Genomic DNA, 18,926 nt, shown 5'->3' with positions numbered 1-18,926 from the left:
ATAAAGTTTATTATAGTTACTGTTATCATGGAGACTGTACGTTGCGGTGCTTCTGAATGATAATGTCTTATACAGGGAGCTGTTCTTAATAATTAATTCAAACAAATGACATGGAAAATTATCCATCCATCCATTTTCTATACTGCTTATCCGTTGGGGGTAACAGGGTGGGGGCTGGGGTCTACCCCAGCTGAAATTGGGTGAGAGGCAGGTTACACCCTTGACAGGTCGCCAGTCTGTCGCAGGGCTATCAGGAACAATTAAGTGTTCAGTGTCTTGCTCAAGGATACTTTGACATGGTCAGCGGGGGAAGTGAGGATCGAACCAGCGACCCTTCGATTGCTAAACAGCCACTCTACCTCTGAGCCATGCCGCCTGCATCCTACAACCCCTCGAAATGACAATGAAAATTTGTCTGTTTGACAGATGCAATACAAATTTGGAAACAATAATCCTCCTGAAGGGGAGATTTCTTGCAGGGCCGCTGTATTCTACTCCCTGCAGTGGTTTTAATGTTTCAGCTGATGGATAAATAAGTCAAGCACCATTGAATCGAGATGGTTAATGGTGGAAATAATCAATAGAATAGAGTGAGCCCCACTAATGTGTTGAAACTGCAGTAACATTTCAGTCTATACGTTGCAATAAATTGTCATTTCAATGTGAACACTTGACATTCAGAGTCTATTAACAACACTTGACCTGAATATGTCCACAACGTGCCCCCTCCCTTCCCTGACTGTCAATCTAGTCTGATGTTATGTTCATCCTTCTCCTCCTTGCATCATATAGAAAGTGTCAGTTTCTCAGAGGTGGATCCTGCCTTGTCGACTTCTTTTATTTTCCCGACCAGACCTGCCTGCTCTAATTCATGTTTGATCACATGAAAAAAGTCACGACAAGTGGAAAACAGCCTCTGGGTTCTGTCACAGTGGCCCAGTGAGTGGACGTCCAGCTGCACAAGGGAGGCTGATCTCTCTCTCTCTCTCTCTCTCTCTCTCTCTCTCTCTTTCTCTCTCTCTCTCTCTCTCTCTCTCACACACACACACCTTGCAAATGAGAAAAAATCACTGATGCTTGAAGATGCCTTCTTTTTACACTCCCATGACCCCCCCCTCATCATTTTACACTGTACTTTACAGTACATCACCCTCTCTTCCCCCTCCTCCTCCTCACCCTGTATCGTTCAGTCACTGCTCCTCCTCAACAATCCTTATAATTCATCATGATGCCCGGCCATTTAAAGAGTTGTTAAGCAGGAATCCTTGACTGTCCTTTCCCATTTCATCCCCCTCCAATTTTCGTTCGAGGTCTCTCTTCTAAGTTTCTCAGTCAAACTTTAGTGACGTTTGTCAGTCAGGCAAGGACGGCCTCTCGCTGAATACCTTTTTATCACATCCTCAGTGTTGGTATTTCAACAAGGCCATTCAAAGTTTGACAGAAAATGTGTTTGACATTGTGACGGCTACATCAATAGTTTTCAGTGAATAGGCCAAGCTGTGTTTGCTTCATCTGTTATGTATAAACAACTTCAAGTGTTCCGAGTTAGTTACCTCAAGTTAGTCTCTTAACAAGAGTGACAAACGGAAAATCAGACTCATTATGCAAACAGGATGGACTTTGCTCTCTCCCTCTCTCTCACTCTCCTCTCTCTCTTTCTCTCTCACACACACACACACAAACACACAATCATCTGGGTATAATAAAAAATCCATTACCAACCACACAGGAACACACACACCATTATTCGCATCAAGTGTGAGTGACTGAGTTGTTTTTATGCGACAAGTTGATTTGAGTCTCTCCAATAGGTTTTTAACACAAATTAAAATGACTCCTTATTCTTATCAGGAAGAAACAAACCTTGTTATGATTGTCTCTGCATGCCCAGGAGGGGTGTGTGTGTGTGTGTGTGTGTGTGTGTGTGTGTGTGTGTGTGTGTGTGTGTGTGTGTGTGTGTGTGTGCTAGGGGGTAGTTGGTAGCATTCGATTGAAATGTCCATCAAGCAGGTGTCCTCTTATCTGTGCTGATCACCAGCAGGATCTGATGTCAATGGCAGTGGTGATGTAGGGTGCTGCAGTTCAGCTGGGGACAAACAAACAAACACACATACGCAATTCTGGCAAATGGTTTATAGCCCAATTACCCAGCCTGCCCCTGTGCTGGTTGTGGGCTCTAAATCTTGTGTTCTCTTGTACACAGTATAACCTCTATCACTCCACCTCTTCTGGCTGGATCAACTTTGTGGTTTCGCTCCCTGCTCACTTCACAGAATCCAATCATGAGCTCACTTTAAAGTTCCCACCTCCATTCAACAATGCGTTGCTCATCTCGTTCCTTCAGTGGAGTGTTTGAACTTCGCTGTGCGGAGTGATGAATGCGCAGAGTTTGACACTAGAGGACTTTGCATTTATTCAGAGAAATTGTTTGAGCTCACTGAAATGGAGCCTGCAAGCAGGATTCTTGATGTCACAAATAGTTGGAAGCCAATCCTGGTTGGTTTTGTGACATCATAGACATGACAGTTCCAGGAGTTAAACTTTTCAATTCAAACAAAGATTTTTTTTTTTTTTTTTTAAAGCAAACCAGACATGTAGTCATGTTTAGGTGTCAGGAGAAGGAGGCTTGTATGAATGGAGGTTTATGTCTATATCGGTTTGTCTCAATGTTGTTTGATAACGTCTGCTAATGCACCGCAAACTTTTAGTCTGTCAACCAGGAATGTAGCTGTGAGAGCCCGAAGTCACGGTGGCGATACTTTAAATCCCCATTTTATAGCGCTACATTGTCAATGTATGAGAGCAGCAAGTCAGACAGATCAGACATTTGACCTGAAAATTATATGCTGCAATCAAAGCAAGCTGTTAATGCACTGAGCACGTCAAGTCCTAAACATCCAAATTAGTGGCTTGCTTCTTCATCTCTTAACTCACTCCAACCTTCTGGACTGGAATAAGGTGCCTCTCAGATTCATGATCCATCTATACACTCCATCCTCCCTCCTCCATCCATTCATGGCTGCTATGGGCCTGGTTGTCATGGTTACTGTGTCCTCAGCGTCGCTAAGCCCTGATTGCGACTGCCAGGAGGGAAAAAAAAGGGGGTTTGTATAACTTGTGTGTGTTTGTGTGTGTGTGTACACAAGAGCAGACAAACACACTTGTCATAAATCCTCACTACTGGAGAGATTGTCATTAATTTGTCAGCTGAGCTGTGTGCAAATGCGCATGCACACAGACAGGCACACACACACACACACACTCTCCATACACACACGTTTCCCGCTCACACAAACTTCAGTGCTGTACAGTGATCGCACAACCTACTCTGATGGAAAGTCAGCATCATTTGTCATGCCGCCTATGTGAGCGTTGTTCTGCAGATGAGTCTGTGTGTTCCGATATAAGAACCGCAAGCTGCACACAGGACATATTTAGACTTCGACACCAAATGTAGATTGATTCATTCAGGAAAGACGTCAAGCAGACGAGGCATCAAATTGCATATTGAAGTGTGTGAAGAAAAACACCATTTTCAGTGATGGAAACTTGCAAACGTTACCTGGAAGCATCGTTCCAGAAATGTTTTTGTGTGTGTGTGTGTGTGTGTGTGTGTGTGTGTGGCCTTGCCTCTTATCTTACAAAGAGGATGCTGAAAGAAAGAAAACACAGTTGCCATAGTTTCACACTTCTTCCTCTCAGGGTCGACTAAGGGAAATGTTCCGACCGGTTCCTCTCACATCCTTTATCGTTCTCATTAATATGGATGGTGATGATGTTTATTCCTCCTTCTCTGTCCGTTCCTTCTCTCTCTCTCCTTTCATTAAACAGACAATTTTTTTTTTATTTCTTTCATTTGTGTCTTTTTCTTCAATTGATTCTCCCCTTTTTTTTCTATCTTGCTCAGCATTGTTGTACCCAGGAGCCATATAACCTTTGACACCCGTTGCCATGGCAGCAGTGTCATATAGTAACATACCCATCTGCCTGTTTCAAATGAGTTGAAACACACAGACATTGCTAACCCTTATGCTTCGGGGGGGTGTGTGTGTGTGTGTGTTTTGTTTTTCTTTTTGTTAATCTACCTGGCACCTCTTGTATGGCAGATGTTTGACCAACAGTAGATTTTATTTTGGCTGTGAATTGAATGTAAAGATACTGACCCTTCATAGGGGAAAAAAAACCTGGCTTCAGCTAGAATTTTATCCACAGTGAATTTTGACTGATGAATGGTTCCAAATTTTTACAAGCCACCAACCAAATGCTGCCAAATATTGGTTGTGCCTTCCCCATCTGTCATGTTCCTAGCCAAGACAAGTAGTCAAGCCTTTTATATATACTTTTTTATTTTTTCACAAAAAAATCATCAACAGAATAGTCAAAGCCCAGAATATAGCAGTAACGATCAGATTCTGTTACCTGGCCTAGAAAATATCAGATAGATGGAGTTTGGGAATTTGAAGTTTAATAGTTAAGCACTCTTTTATTTTTAAAGCCAGGAAGCTCCAGGGTAAAAATGACCCCCCCCCCCCCCCACACACACACACACACACACGCATACACACACACACACACACTTTAGTCCTCCGGCATTTAATTATACATTTTATTCAGTTACTCTGACAAGGTAATTCACTTTATTCTTAGTTAAAGCAGCTAAATCCTATTAACAACGGGTCAAATTACTATGTGAAATGAGAAAAGGGTCAAGTATAATGGAGAAAACACAGAATTAACAGCAGCCCATCTCCGCTTTATTGCATTTTAGTCTCTTTGAGCACATTGTTCATCTTTGGTTTCACTCACCACTTCTCATCAACTGGAGGGTCCCCCCCCCAGCTAACAAGCTAGATGAACCATGTGCGCACTTCCTGCTCGGATCGATTGGCAGACAGAAGTTAGCAGCTCGCCAGTGGACATAATGGACAGTTCAGTAGTTGAATATTCGCATATTCACCTGGACAATCCAGGCAGCAGAAATACAACTCTGAATACATTCTTCTTCTCTGTACATGTGTAAGAGCTGCTATATTAGTGTCTGATCTGCTGCCTCCAAGTGGCTCATTAACCTGATAAATACAAACATGAATAAAACAAAGAAAAAAAATAAATAAAAAAAATTCAAATAATTGCATCCCCCGTCTCATTAAGGCTTCATTGTCTGTATGCAGTTAAAATCTGCTCAGATGTTAAATGTCGCTACACAATAGCACTTTATTATCATAAAAAATGTATGCGTTCATATAGATAATTAATGTTACCGGTGAATAAAGAGCTGCAGACTGGGCTATTAAAAAAACCCACTTGTGATTCTGGAAGGTTTTGTAATATTGTTTTGCTTTCTCTGCGTGTGTTTGCTCAGCGGGGGTTTTTGGCAAGAGGATGGCTTTATATTTAAGGAAAGGTGAGAGGTGAGACACAGGAAGTATTGACTGAGATATGAAGTTGCTATTTTAGTCTGATGGGAAGAGTTTGAACTATGTGAACAGTTACGTGACGAGAAACGAAGCAGAGATGTGTGTGGAGAATCTTTTGTGTTTCAGTGGTTGTGTATCTCCTGTTGTTTGTTTGTGTGTGTGTGTGTGTGTGTGTGTGTGTGTGTGTGTTTTCTGTATTCTATGCATAATGCTGCAAAATGCTGCATATTTCCACTGCAGTAAGCCAGCTAAGTTTAAACTCTGATGACCTCATTGCTTTTATTGCCAGGCATTTACACACTTTCCTCTCATCCTCTTTCTGTCTTTCCCACTTATCTCTCTATCCCTCTTTTCTCTCTCTTCCTCCCATCTCTAGTATTGACCCTCCCTTGTCAATGCAGATATTACACAATGAGGGGCCTCATGTCAACTCATCCTGCGCGTATCATCTTACTGCTAGCCTTTCTGGGGCTATTAATATTACAGATGCCAACGTGGGATTTCCTGTAACATCCATGCTAATCCTGTGCTACTCGGGTACATTTCCTGTAGCATCAGTGCTAATCTTGTGCCTCTCTCTGGAACATTTCCTGTAGCATGCACCTTCATCTTGTGTTTGATGGTTGCTGTTGTTTTGTTTTTGTTTTTTTAGTTTTTTTAGAAACGAGCTCCTGTGCTTTTGGTAGCGTTATACTCCTGTTGTTATTCGGTGATGCCATGTGGTTTATTGCAAAGTGTAACGGCGACAGAGCTTTTTAACAAAATGAAAACGAGGCCTATGTTGTGTTTTCACCTGAGGATACAGTCAATGTAATTGGATGAGCAGATGCCACAGATGGCACAGTCTGCTAGAGAATGGGTTTTAACCCCAGAGGGTCTCTACTGTAACGCAGGGATCGAAGGTGAAAAAAACGGTTAATCTCTCTCCTTTAAAATCTTTCTTCAAACTTGTCCTTTTTTATTGTTTTTTTCTTAAATTTGAATTTGTCTGTTTCAACTAAACTTGATAGAAGGGTGGAGCATAGGCCAGAAGAGCACCAATTAGTTACGTATTTGCTTAATACAACAGAAAAATGACATTTTGGGGGGGGGTTCATTGTCTTTGCCTGAGGTCTTTCATTTTCGAAGCACCTTTAAGATTAAGCTAAAATTGAGCGTCTCATGAGGTTTCCCAGGCAGCAGCAAGGTCGAGGAAACGAAACCTCACAACTTGACCTTTTGAGATGATGCTTTTTGCTTGTCTGGCCCAAAAAAATAGTAATTTTGCAATGACATCAAATTTAATTACCTTTGCAAAGTGGGTTGTTTTTGTCTGTCAGCAGGATAACTCGCAAAGTTGAGTCACGAGCAGAGGTATACATGAAGTGCCCTCTAACTTTTTTTATTTAACTTTAATGACTGTAATGACAGGTAATTAATGCCAGAGGTTTTCTTTTCTTAATGAGGTCCCCCTTTTTTTCCTTTTTTTTTTAGCTGCTGCACTGTAGATGAAGCTCATCTTTCTGTGCAGTAACAAAGATTTATTGTTATTTGCAGCTGCTCGTCCATTTGTGTGACCCTTTTCTGTTAGTCCACAGCTCCAACTTACTATCTTTTATGAAATTCTTAAACCTCCTCCCGACTGCTCGGGGCTAAGTAAGTATTAAAGCGCTACGATGGAATGTATGCGGATTGCATCTGGATCGGGGCAGCTGTCCCTGTGCAGCACTTCTTCCGTTTCATCCTCTAACATCCTCTCTTTATATCCAGCCGTCAGTCATGGCTGGTCACAGCAGGTGTTGCTAGAGAGCAAAAGTTTGAGAATGAGTGCAAGAAAGGCGTTACAAAAGGAAGTCGGAGAGATGGAGAAGCTGTCGAGCAAATTGAAAGTACAGTAGGTGTGTTGCGGGAACGGCCTGTTCATCAAAGGGAAAGCTAACTGAATGAATGAGTCAGCCCCCTGCAAAATATAGCATCGCTCTTCTCTTTGCTTCATGCCTTCAGAGCAAAAGAAAGGAGAGAGAGAAGGAAAACAGAGAGACATTCATGTTTCCACTCCTGACAGACATTGGTGCCAGCCTGCAGACATGTCTGGACAATGGCGCCCGAAAAAAAACACAAGTGTATGGACGCTAGACTCTTCTGGGTACTCTACACAAGAATGTCCTCATTCCGCATGTACTGCAGGACTCTACATGTTTGTCATGCATGAATACATTATCTAATGATGTAATTACTTGATCCTAGTCTAAGTAATGCTGCAGACGACCTGCTGTATAGTGCGTTTTGTGTGTGTTTGCTCATGCAGACAAATTCTAGTGTAGGATATTTGTTTTCACAGTAATAAGACTGGACCACGGATGGATGGGTGGATGTTTAGACTACTCTGTCGGCCTGTGTACACTAGTCCTGTATGCCTCCTCCCATTCTGGACTTTGTCTCCTTTTCCCCCATCAAGCATTTGAAAACATGCAGGTGCTCTATTTTCCAGGAAAGAGGGAAGGCTATGGCAAGAGAGGAGTGCTGTAATGCTGTTGCGTAATTCAGATTGCTCACTGCCAGAAAGAACTTCCTCAGCGCTTAAACACCATTTTAACCTTACACAGCACTTTATCCTCTCATCATACTGAGTGTTAAGATCCTCAGTGTTTTGCTGTTAGCACACTTTAACAAGGTATTTCTGTTGCAGGGCTGTGGCTGGACAGTTTTTTTTTTTTTAAGCACCAGGCCAAAACCCTTTACCTTCCCACGTTGTCTTTCTGTCCCACTTTGCTCTCTTCCTGTCTGTATGAATGTCAGCCCTGAAGAGGCAAGAGTTAAAAACTCTAAACATGCCCTTACTTGGCTTTATCTTCTCTCTCCCAAACACTCCTCCATGAAGTGTGGACCACCAGCCTGGTTCTAGACCTGCACTGGCCCCTTGTGTCTCCTGTAGAGCATTACATCTTTCCTCTCTCTCTCTCTCTCTCTCTCTCTGACACAGGTACATTTGCATTGAGCTATCAGAAAGACAAGTGCTGACTCATCGGCAAGTTTACAGTTAAACAGCTGATTCATTTGACTTATTTTAGAGACGTTTTGACAGTGAAAGAATGACATTTCAAGAGCTTTGTCAGGAGATTCCAATTGAAAACTTCAAACAGAATTGTCTCTTGTCCAGGCTGTCGCAGGTTGACAAGTATGAATCAGCATGCAGTTAATTTCTTCGCTGGGAGTTCTGCAGGTTGCAAACAGAAGCTAACGTCATTAAACACAGCACCTACTCGTGCAAGTCAATATGTTTCACTTCAGTTTAAAAAAAAAATGGACTTTTTTGAATTCTGCTTTGATGTTAATTTGATCAATTTATCAATTAAAGCTCAACTGAAAGTGTTAAAAATAAAAAGTAAAATACTAAAATGTGATTTAAACGAGTAGGCGTTTTCATCAGAAGACTAACTTTAAGTCAGAATTTAGTTTGTCCTAACTGAAGCCCGGTGCAGTGCGCAAAGGTTCACGCTGTTCATTTGAGCCCTCATGAAAGCAGTAATCGCACTGTGGTTTTGACCTAAACAGCCAGTATGAGTGTACCTCCCTCAAGCGGTCTTGAGTGTATGTTTTCCAATGCAAAATGTTGTTCTCAACAAATGAATTTTTATTTTTGGTTTCCTTGAATATGTGCAAATCGGACTGAATTTGACTCTGTCCTGAACAACTCTACTGTTCACGTCCATTTTTATAACTTCACTTCCCATTTTCATCTGCATGTGTCATTGTGGTATTGCAGACCAGAAGCGTTAGGCAACTCTGAGTCAACACTGTGTATTTGTAAGGCGGTGAGTGTAGCACAGAGGCACTGACACCAGTGACAGCATCAGTGACATGGAAAAATCTGGACATGTGGAGGCTCATATTTCGCACCAAAACCCGTACGAGAGAGGCAAGTGGCTACTTTTGAAAAATGCCCATCTCTGAGTGTGTGTGTGTGTGTGTGCGTGTGTGCGTGTGTGTGTGTTTGTGTGAGATATTCTGGGAGGAGAGGAAGGGTGTCTTTTGTGAACATGATTGTAACGCTAAGCTGCTGTCTTCTGAGCCGTGAAGTGAGAGGAAACACTTCCTCAGACATTAAACGCTTCATCAGTTGTTGAGTTTTTTTTCTTTTTTTCTTTTTTTCTTTTTTTTATTACAGCTCAAATTTCGGTCTTGCTTATTCAGCTGCAAACTTTATACAGCAACTATGACACTGTCAGATGAATACTATACTCACTTGTAGTACCATGACCTCGTCGTACCTTGACTGGGCAGTCATGCTGGGAGTGAGCAGGAAGGAAGTTTGATCTGTTGAAGAAAGGGAAGAGAGGTTTCCTGTCATCAGTGTGCCAACCATCTTGTCCTTTTCACCTCCTCTTCTCCAAGTTATGTGCGTGTGCGTGCGTGTGTATAACTGATCTGGATTTCTTTACAACACTAGGACGTATTTGCTCATGTAAATCAAACCTGTAATATGAACTTCTCCATTCCGACACAACCATCCTAGAACGAGTCTCATATCACCTGGATAGAGAAGGACTTTGCCGATATTAGAGTTCAGGTAAGCTTCAACCGCTGCACAGCTGCAAACATACTTCCTGCTTCAGCTGCGTAACCCCATTAATAACATAGTGTAATAATCTGTCACAAATTTGTGTGTGTGTGTGTGTGTGTGTGTGTGTGTGTGTGTATGCACACTGCAGTAGACTGTGATCAAATCGTGAAATTAAAGCCTGTTATAACAGTTTGGTTGAAGAAAAGTTGCTGTTTGTTTTTGGTGCAAATTGAACGAGTGAATCATTTTGAAGCGATCTCTTGAGTCTGACGAAATGCGCCGTTCGACTCAAAACTGCACAATCTTTTCTGGATACCGCGTCCTCTGATTTTTGGACGAGACATGCTACGCTGAACTGCATCAGGTGATGAATGAACCCTTCTTTTGAACCAGCACATACAAAGGAATCATCACGTTTCTGTGTCTGTAATACCACACTGAGCTAACATAGCATGATGACCTGATGAGATGAAGACCTTCTGAAGAGTCAGAGGGCGCTTTAGGACTGTTTTTAAGGAGACAGGATGAGAGCAGAAATAGACTATTATGAGAGGGAAGACAGGGACATGCCTGGACACAGACAGGAAATTATCTGCAGGTGCCGAGTCGTCTGAATCATCCCCAACAAGTCCTCTGGTTCCTATTCTGCTGAATTTTTGGTAAAGAGATCTTGACAGTTACTGATGACAAAGAAAGACGGGAATTAAAACATTGAGAGTTTTTCATGACTTCCAAGCGCTTCTAATGGCTTATCTCAAATTCTGGTGTAGTTTCAGTTTCTGCGTGTGGGTCTTGCCGAGAATACGAGCGAGCTCTTCCTTCCTGCCTGCCCTGGCTCCCCTGTTCACTTCAGCTGCTCTCGCTCACTAAGGACACATCAGACCAACACAGATGGCGAGAGAGATGATGAGAGGAAAATGGAGATGATGAGATTTTTTTAAAAATTATAGCAGAGAGGCCCCGCACAGAGGTTAGAGAAAAGGTGGCAGCTGTGAAATTTTCACCTGATAAGCCTCACAGAACATGGCTGCGCAAGTGGTTCTCGGATGTGCTTGTGGTGAGATGATGTTTACAAGATGACATATGCTAGGGAGCAGTAGTGTGTTTACCTCGGCGTGGTCATGGGTAGGAGGTTTGAGATGGAGAAAGACAAGAGAAAGTTCAAGCTGAGCCGATGGCTGACCCTCTACCTCTTTAAGAAAAACAAAGTCTTGACTGGCTGTAACAGCTCCCGATCACCAGCTGCAACAGGCGAGGACGCAGATGATCTACCAGTACCAAGGAACCACTGGACGGTAAAATCATATCAGTATCATTCGCCAGAATATAATTGTAATTTCTTAACATTCCAGTTTAAAAGTTGGATTATTTAAGGGTGAGAAGTAGAGGTGTTGCTGCTGTCATCAGGCTTCAACCAGCTGCGGTTTCCTGTTGTCAAATCGACTCCCAAGCCAAGTTACTGTATTACTTTGTCTGCTTCAATTATCTTTAGCAATCAGTGATTGCTTACAGTTAATCTGGCAGTGATGTTTCCGGTAATACTTTCAATCTTTTTTTTTCATCGTTAACAGTGTCAGTAAATATTGCAAAATGTTTATCTCATACCAGAAGGCAGGTATAGAGCTCTGGATAAGACATGGAGAGGGAAGAAAAAGGATGGCTTAGGGGAGAAAAAAAAAAGTTATTTGAGAGCATGCAGAAGTTTTGAGAGATCACACAAAAATTAAGGAATCGTGCGAAACCTTTCATGTATTGTTCACAATGTAAAAAAAACAAAAACAAAAACATCCATGGCTTAAAAAGATACTTTACTTTTGCAGGATCTTGCAAAGATCTTTTTCACCCATAGATTTTTGCATCCCCCTTCGCGCCCCACCAGGGGGGGTCCGTAGGTTTTCAAGTTGCTTGTTCTAACAGTTTTTGTTTTGCAGTAAAAGAAAGGGGAAAGTTTCAAATGTTCGCATTTGATCCTGAAAACAGAAAAATCTCGTTGATCACGCCAAATCGTGTTTCATCAATATAGTTGTTGTTTTTTTTTTTAGATTATTGCCGTTCAGTTACTCAGTGAAACGTCAAATCCACACGTTTCACTGTCAAATCTGTGGTATTTTTAAATGGATAACGCTGCATTTGATGATTTAAAAAGAGTCACTAATTCTCATCTGGGCTCATTTTTTTAATATGCTGTGTGAACATCAACCCTCTGTCAAACAGTAATTCACCATGTGAGCAGTCCCACCTCATAAGAAAGACCTTATCCTGAACCTGGGGCCGAGGGTTTGATGTTGTTCTTGAGTCTTGCTTGTGGTGCTTCTCTTGTGGGTGTTGATCAGTGGGAGGATGAGGTTAATGCCGCATCAGCTCTGGTGTTTTATGTGCTGCAGTTGTCAGGGCTGCTGATGCTCCACCCTGTAGAGACCTAAAGTTGTTGTCTTAAAAGTCTCAGAAGAGTTAGGTCAAGTTTCACATCACACAAGCAGCAAAATGAATCACTCACACAATCAGAGATTGAATGTAGTAACTGTATTTAATTAATACTTGTATTTAATGTTGCAGTCATCAACACTTATAGAAACAATGCTGTTTCTCTCTCTCTCTCTCTCTCTCCCACACATGCTTCACTACACTTCCTCTTTCTGCAGTGTTTTTATTGATGCATCGCTGTTTACAGCAAGAGACACTCCTCTGAAAGTTCTGCCTTGGTTGCAAATGCAAACAATCTTGACGCGCTCTTCTATGCTTCACACAATCCTTTTCATCCGTTATTTCTTTTTACTGTCTGACTGGTTGGTTCTACTTGGTTTTCAGGATGATGGCGAGATCAAGGAGATCAACATTACTCATGTGGTCAAAGAGGGCTCAGAGAAGGCTGATGCCTCTCAGTTTGAACTGCTCAAAGTCTTGGGACAGGGATCCTTTGGCAAGGTAACACACACACACACACACACACACACACACACAAACAAACAAACAAACACACACACATACAATGGAGGTTTTAAATGTTTCCTGTTTTGATTGCAGGTGTTCCTGGTGCGAAAGGTGACCCCTCCTGATGACAACCAGCTCTATGCTATGAAGGTCCTCAAGAAGGCAACACTCAAAGGTGTGTGTGTGTGTGTGTGGGGGGGGGGGGGCTTTAATAATGTCATTATATTAGGACCGTATAAAGGGGTGGCTTAGAGGTCAGCAAGGTCACTGCCGCTGAAAATTTGGAATTGTTTTCACCAAGATCCCACTGGCAGCTGCAGGATACACGTTTGGTCTTTATTGCATGAACTATGTTAAAATAATAAGACAATAAATGTATTTGCCAAATAGTAATATTGACAAGATTTGTGACATCATAGTGACAAGTATAATTAATAGATGAATTGATATGTACTTTCTTGCATTTGTTGATGCTGATCTCATTTGGAAAAGATTCATTTCACAAGAAGGGTTGCTTTTATTTGATAATACCCTCAGGTTTATATAAAGGAATGCATGTTGGTGCTGGTAAGAGAACAACACAACAATAGAGTCAAATAGTTTTAGCATAATTAGAGCAGGTTTTCACTTTCAGTTCACCTGCTCTTATTCTGTTGAGAACAATAGAACAACGGCTAAACTCTGAAAGTTCTCAAAATGTGGAATATTTTGTCTCATCTTTGATAGCTGCGTTTTCTTTCCTCTCGGAACCTGCAGTCATTCAGTTGTCCTACCAAGCTTGAAACTCAACTGTCAGCTCCCACGCTGCAGCTCTGGATGGCCTGACAGCCTCTGCAATTATGAATCAGCATTATATCGACTATTTATTGCGCAGCAGCCAAGTCCAAACTCATTTTGTTTCAGGCTAATGAATCAATTTTTTTGGTTGCGGGACTATAGAGGATAAAGTGCACTTATCATGAAACTGTGAGGTTTAGACTGTATTTTTCCAAATGGCCAGTTTGTTAACGTGTTCCTCAGTGACATCATCGTCTATGTTCATCCCTCAGTCCGAGACCGAGTGAGGACGAAGATGGAGAGAAACATCTTGGCAGACGTCAACCACCCATTTATTGTCAAACTGCACTATGGCGAGTCATACCCCTCAAACCTAAAATGATATATTATATCTACTGATTTAATCATTAGATTTACTGCAGTAAATCACTCATGTTCAGTTTGTCTTTGTAGCATTCCAGACTGAAGGGAAGTTGTATTTGATCCTGGACTTTCTCCGAGGTGGAGACTTGTTCACTAGACTTTCTAAAGAGGTGAGTGTTGTCGATGTTTGATTTTTCTGTTGTCACTTGAAGAGAAATATTCTAACTTCATTCCTGTAAATTTGTGTGTGTGTGTGTGTGTGTGTGTGTGTGTGTGTGTGTGTGTGTGTGTGTGTGTGTGTGTGTGTGTGTGTGTGTGTGTGTGTGTGTGTGTGTGTGTGTCTGTCTCAGGTGATGTTCACAGAAGAGGATGTGAAGTTTTATCTTGCAGAGCTGGCGCTGGGGCTGGACCACCTCCACAGTCTGGGCATCATTTACAGAGATCTCAAGCCTGAAAAGTAAGAATGAGTAAACCAAGAAAGAGAGGGAGAGAAAGCTGCACGATAGTCAGTTAGTTAGTAATCTTTATTTTGAGTTTAAAAACAGATAATGGTATCATTAAAGGTGATATAAAAATAATAATAATAAATAATATAATATAACATAATATAATACATCATCTGTCTCAGTCTGCTTTATTCATATGCTGGACCACAGCATCAGTGAACATTTACTCAAGCCCAGTGCATGGTTTATTATGAAACAAAATCCCAGAGGATTGAAACTACACTTAAATCACATATACATATACTGTTTAAACATGCCTGAAGTCTTCATGACCAAGCTTTTATCCCCGCTGCATGCTCTTTGAAAAGGCTTTTATCTGGAATAATCTAATAAATAATGCACTTGCTACTGTAAGAGTCAAGACAAACATGTTGGGTTTTTTCCGCTGAGGTTGTTCTATTGTTTTAGGTACTTTGCAGAATTTTACACTCTACAAAAACCTTTTGAGTCCACGACAAATATTATGAGGACGTTTCCACCTCTACATAACACAAGCAAAGTTCCCACACTACTATGGAGCTATAAACTTCAAATTCTTGATATTGTATACACATCGTTGTCCTAACGCTTCATAATGTCGTCCTCCAGCATTCTTCTGGATGAGGAAGGACACATAAAACTCACAGGTGAGCTCATCCTTCACTCTCTCTCTGTCTCTCCCTCTCTCTCTCATCCCCCATACACACACAAACACACCTCTACACACACACACTCCTCTCTCCTCACTGACCTTCATTACTCACGGGCATGGGGTGGTGACAGCCTTATCTGACAGACTCCAGATATCAGCTTTCAAGTTAGTTTAGTGTGTGTGTGTGTGTGTGTGTGTGTATAATATATATATATATATATATATATATATATATATATATATATATATATATATATATATAGAGAGAGAGAGAGAGAGAGATTTTCAACAACAGTGGCGTTACTTTAGTCATTTATGGTGTGTGTTGTGCTGTGTGTTTACCAGATTTTGGCTTGTGTAAAGAAGCCATCGATCATCACGAGAAGGCATATTCCTTCTGTGGCACTGTGGAGTACATGGCACCAGAGGTTGTTAACAGGCAAGGGCACACCCACAGCGCCGACTGGTGGTCGTTTGGAGTACTAATGGTGAGTGCATTAGATAATTCACTCACACAGTGTTTAAAAAATATCATAGCTTTATCTTCTCTCTTTTAGTTTGAAATGTTGACAGGATCGCTGCCGTTCCAAGGCAAGGACCGCAAAGAAACTATGAACCTTATTTTGAAGTGAGTATCGTGAACACAGAAGCCACCGGTTGTATATTTCTCGCCTTGATATATGGTGAACTAACTCAAGCCGTGTGACATCTCTCCCTGCAGGGCGCGTTTGGGAATGCCTCAGTTCCTGAGTGCAGAGGCCCAGTCTCTGCTCAGGGCTTTGTTCAAGAGGAACCCTGCCAACAGGCTGGGTTAGTATGAAAACAGCTGCATGTGACAAAATATAGATCAGGGTAAGGCCTGGCTCCTCTGCAGAGCAGCCAGTAGTCATGCATTATACATCCATATTCTTCACTATTATGATTTTGTTGACAGGATCTGGTGCAGACGGTGCAGAAGAGATCAAACGGCATGGTTTTTTTTCCACAATCGACTGGAACGTGAGTACCTGACTGCTTTTTTAAAATTTGAAATACAATATTTATCTCATTGCTTATAAACTTAATTTCATATTTCTTTTCAGGAGTTATTCCGGAGAGAAGTCAAGCCTCCATTCAGACCGGCAGTGGCACGTCCAGATGACACTTTCTACTTTGACTCTGAGTTCACGTCTCGCACCCCTAAAGGTCAGATCTGGTATTTTATTAGATTTATTAGATCATTGTCAGTTAATTATTTTGTTTCGCAGAAAAAAAGTTGAGAGGAACTGTTAGTGCAACCCAGTATTCCAGAACTCTGCTCATCCCTCAGACTCCCCTGGCGTACCCCCTAGTGCCGGGGCTCACCAACTCTTCAGAGGCTTCAGCTTCATTGCATCAACACTGTTGGATGAGGAAGGTTCAACAGAGCCGGTCCAGCCCCCGCCTCACACAGTGGTCCAGGTTAGCCTCCAGTTATCCATTACTGATTCAGAGGAGATCAAGGAAAGTCCAGATCGTCTGCTTTATTTACAGGCTAACTTTATTCACGATTATAAAACAGTTGCTTTAATTAATTTTCAAGAATTTCACCTTTTCTTGCTGTCATCACATTCTGTCAATTCCTCACACCATCCTCCAATCCTCTCTTCCTATGCAGCAATTACACGGGAAGAACCTGTTGTTTAGTGACGGCTACATATTAAAAGAAGACATCGGCATGGGTTCCTTCTCTGTCTGTAAACGATGCATCCACAAAGTTACAAACACAGAATACGCTGTTAAGGTAAAAAGGGGACAAATGAAAATGAAATGAAATGATAACAACTCATAGTACAGAGAACCAGAAATTGCAGCCAATGTACAACTACATGATTTCCTCAGTTGTGGTATCATGGCACTTCGAAAAAAAATTCAAAGCAGAAAATAAGGATTTGAATCGCGAAAATGTTGGAAAAGTATCTGATGTTTTCTGACAGATAATCGACAAGACCAGCACAGACCCCTCTGAAGAGATAGAGATTCTCCTCCGATATGGACAGCACCCCAATATCATAACACTGAAGGATGTGAGTACACACACACATTCTGCTAGTCTCTGTGATGGGACAAGATGCGAGTGTTCTGATGAGATGACGCGCGTGTGTGGGTGTGTTATGGTCTCAGGTGTATGACATCGGTAAGCAGGTGTACCTGGTGACGGAGCTGATGCGTGGGGGAGAACTGCTCGATCGCATCCTCAAACAGAAGTTCTTCTCAGAGAGAGAGGCTAGCGCTGTGCTTCACACCATCACCAAGACTGTCGAGTACCTGCACTCACAGGGGGTGAGGACCACTTACTCTCATTCATCTACAGCGCAAAGACATCTCTCCGCCAATGAGGTAGAGAGAGACCGGGGGGGACAGCGTGGACCAAGGAAGGACCTATGAAATATTTGAGCAGCTCCATTTAATACAGAAGCGTATTGAATTCACTTGAGAGAAAAATCAGCTGGTTTTCTGAATTAATGAGGAAATTTTATCAACTGGATTCAGAAAAATAGCCTTTTTATTCTGTTAAAAAATTATTATACATATATGTATGTATATATGTATGTATATACATGCATATATGTATGTATATATGTATGTATATACATGCATATATGTATGTATATACATGCATATATGTATGTATATACATGCATATATGCATGTATATACATACATATACATGCATATATGTATGTATATACATGCATGTACATATATACATGTACATGCATATTTGTATGTATATGTACATACATATACATACATATATGTATGTATATGTATGTACATATACATACATATATGCATGTACATACATATATGTATGTATATGTACATGCATCTATGTATGTATATGTACATGCATCTATGTATGTATATGTACATGCATCTATGTATGTATATGTACATGCATCTATGTATGTATATGTACATATACATACATGTATGTATATGTACATGCATATATGTATATATGTCTCAATAGAAATGTGTGTGTATATATAGATAGAATATAGATAGATAGATCGATGCATGTCTCACAGCCTCTGCATATTTACGTCCATGTTTCAAACGATGAGCAACAACTTTAGCTTCAGCTTTACAGCTTCCTGAGGGATTCAAGCGTCTCAGGGGGTTTAGATATTTAACGGATTTATTTTTCTCAACTGAATGTCTTTAAGTCTCCAAGCTCTTGTCTGTCAGCAAATTACTTACCTCCTTGTGTTATTGTCCTCCAGTTGACTCCAGAATTTATTGATGTCAGTCACTTGATCCCTCAGGTCGAGATCAAGCAAGTCGTGCATCACTGTAAATTGAATCACTTTGTTTAGTTTTAATTTTTGAGCAAACAAAACAAGCAGCTGTTTTTTTAAAGGGATTTGTAAATTGATCGGCTACATGGATTATCGATTAAAGCAAAGATTATTATTTGACTTATTTTAGAAGATTCTAAATAAAGGATATTTTCTAAAGACTGGCACAGTTCAATTGTCTTTGCTGGCTATGCCATCTAGGTGGTGCACAGAGACCTGAAGCCCAGCAACATCCTCTACGTGGACGAGTCGGGGAACCCGGAGTCCATCAGGATCTGTGACTTTGGCTTTGCTAAGCAGTTGCGTGCCAACAACGGCCTGCTGATGACTCCGTGTTACACTGCAAACTTTGTTGCTCCTGAGGTGAGTTCAGTCACTGACCAGGGAGGAGGAGGAGGAAGAAAGTTTGCATCCAAAACCTCGAGTAACTTGTGT

At 41.3% G+C, this 18,926-nt stretch overlaps 1 protein-coding gene across 5 annotated transcripts in view; it reads left to right on the top strand.

Moving 5' to 3' along the window:
- The window catches only part of rps6ka1 (ribosomal protein S6 kinase a, polypeptide 1), a 53,123-nt gene that overhangs the window by 31,441 nt on the left and 2,756 nt on the right, over positions 1-18,926 (top strand). For 3 of the 5 annotated variants that reach the window (XM_086183344.1, XM_086183343.1, XM_086183346.1), the window contains exons 3-18: positions 12,769-12,885; positions 12,985-13,066; positions 13,941-14,021; positions 14,122-14,201; positions 14,382-14,488; positions 15,126-15,163; positions 15,514-15,656; positions 15,726-15,796; positions 15,890-15,978; positions 16,103-16,167; positions 16,251-16,353; positions 16,478-16,608; positions 16,805-16,930; positions 17,124-17,213; positions 17,311-17,469; positions 18,693-18,854. In XM_086183344.1, the coding sequence (XP_086039470.1) occupies positions 12,769-12,885; positions 12,985-13,066; positions 13,941-14,021; positions 14,122-14,201; positions 14,382-14,488; positions 15,126-15,163; positions 15,514-15,656; positions 15,726-15,796; positions 15,890-15,978; positions 16,103-16,167; positions 16,251-16,353; positions 16,478-16,608; positions 16,805-16,930; positions 17,124-17,213; positions 17,311-17,469; positions 18,693-18,854 (1,644 nt within the window). Of the gene's footprint in view, positions 1-9,226; positions 9,316-9,912; positions 9,967-10,801; positions 11,256-12,768; positions 12,886-12,984; positions 13,067-13,940; positions 14,022-14,121; positions 14,202-14,381; positions 14,489-15,125; positions 15,164-15,513; positions 15,657-15,725; positions 15,797-15,889; positions 15,979-16,102; positions 16,168-16,250; positions 16,354-16,477; positions 16,609-16,804; positions 16,931-17,123; positions 17,214-17,310; positions 17,470-18,692; positions 18,855-18,926 lie in introns of those variants that run through there. The other 2 variants (XM_086183347.1, XM_086183345.1) reach the window with 2 other exon arrangements.

Source organism: Aulostomus chinensis, chromosome 17 (genome assembly GCF_037954235.1).
Source record: "Aulostomus chinensis isolate RoL2024-O1b breed Wild chromosome 17, RoL_Achi_v1.0, whole genome shotgun sequence".
Lineage (NCBI taxonomy): Eukaryota > Metazoa > Chordata > Actinopteri > Syngnathiformes > Aulostomidae > Aulostomus > Aulostomus chinensis.
This window is presented reverse-complemented; position numbering and strand designations above follow the sequence as displayed.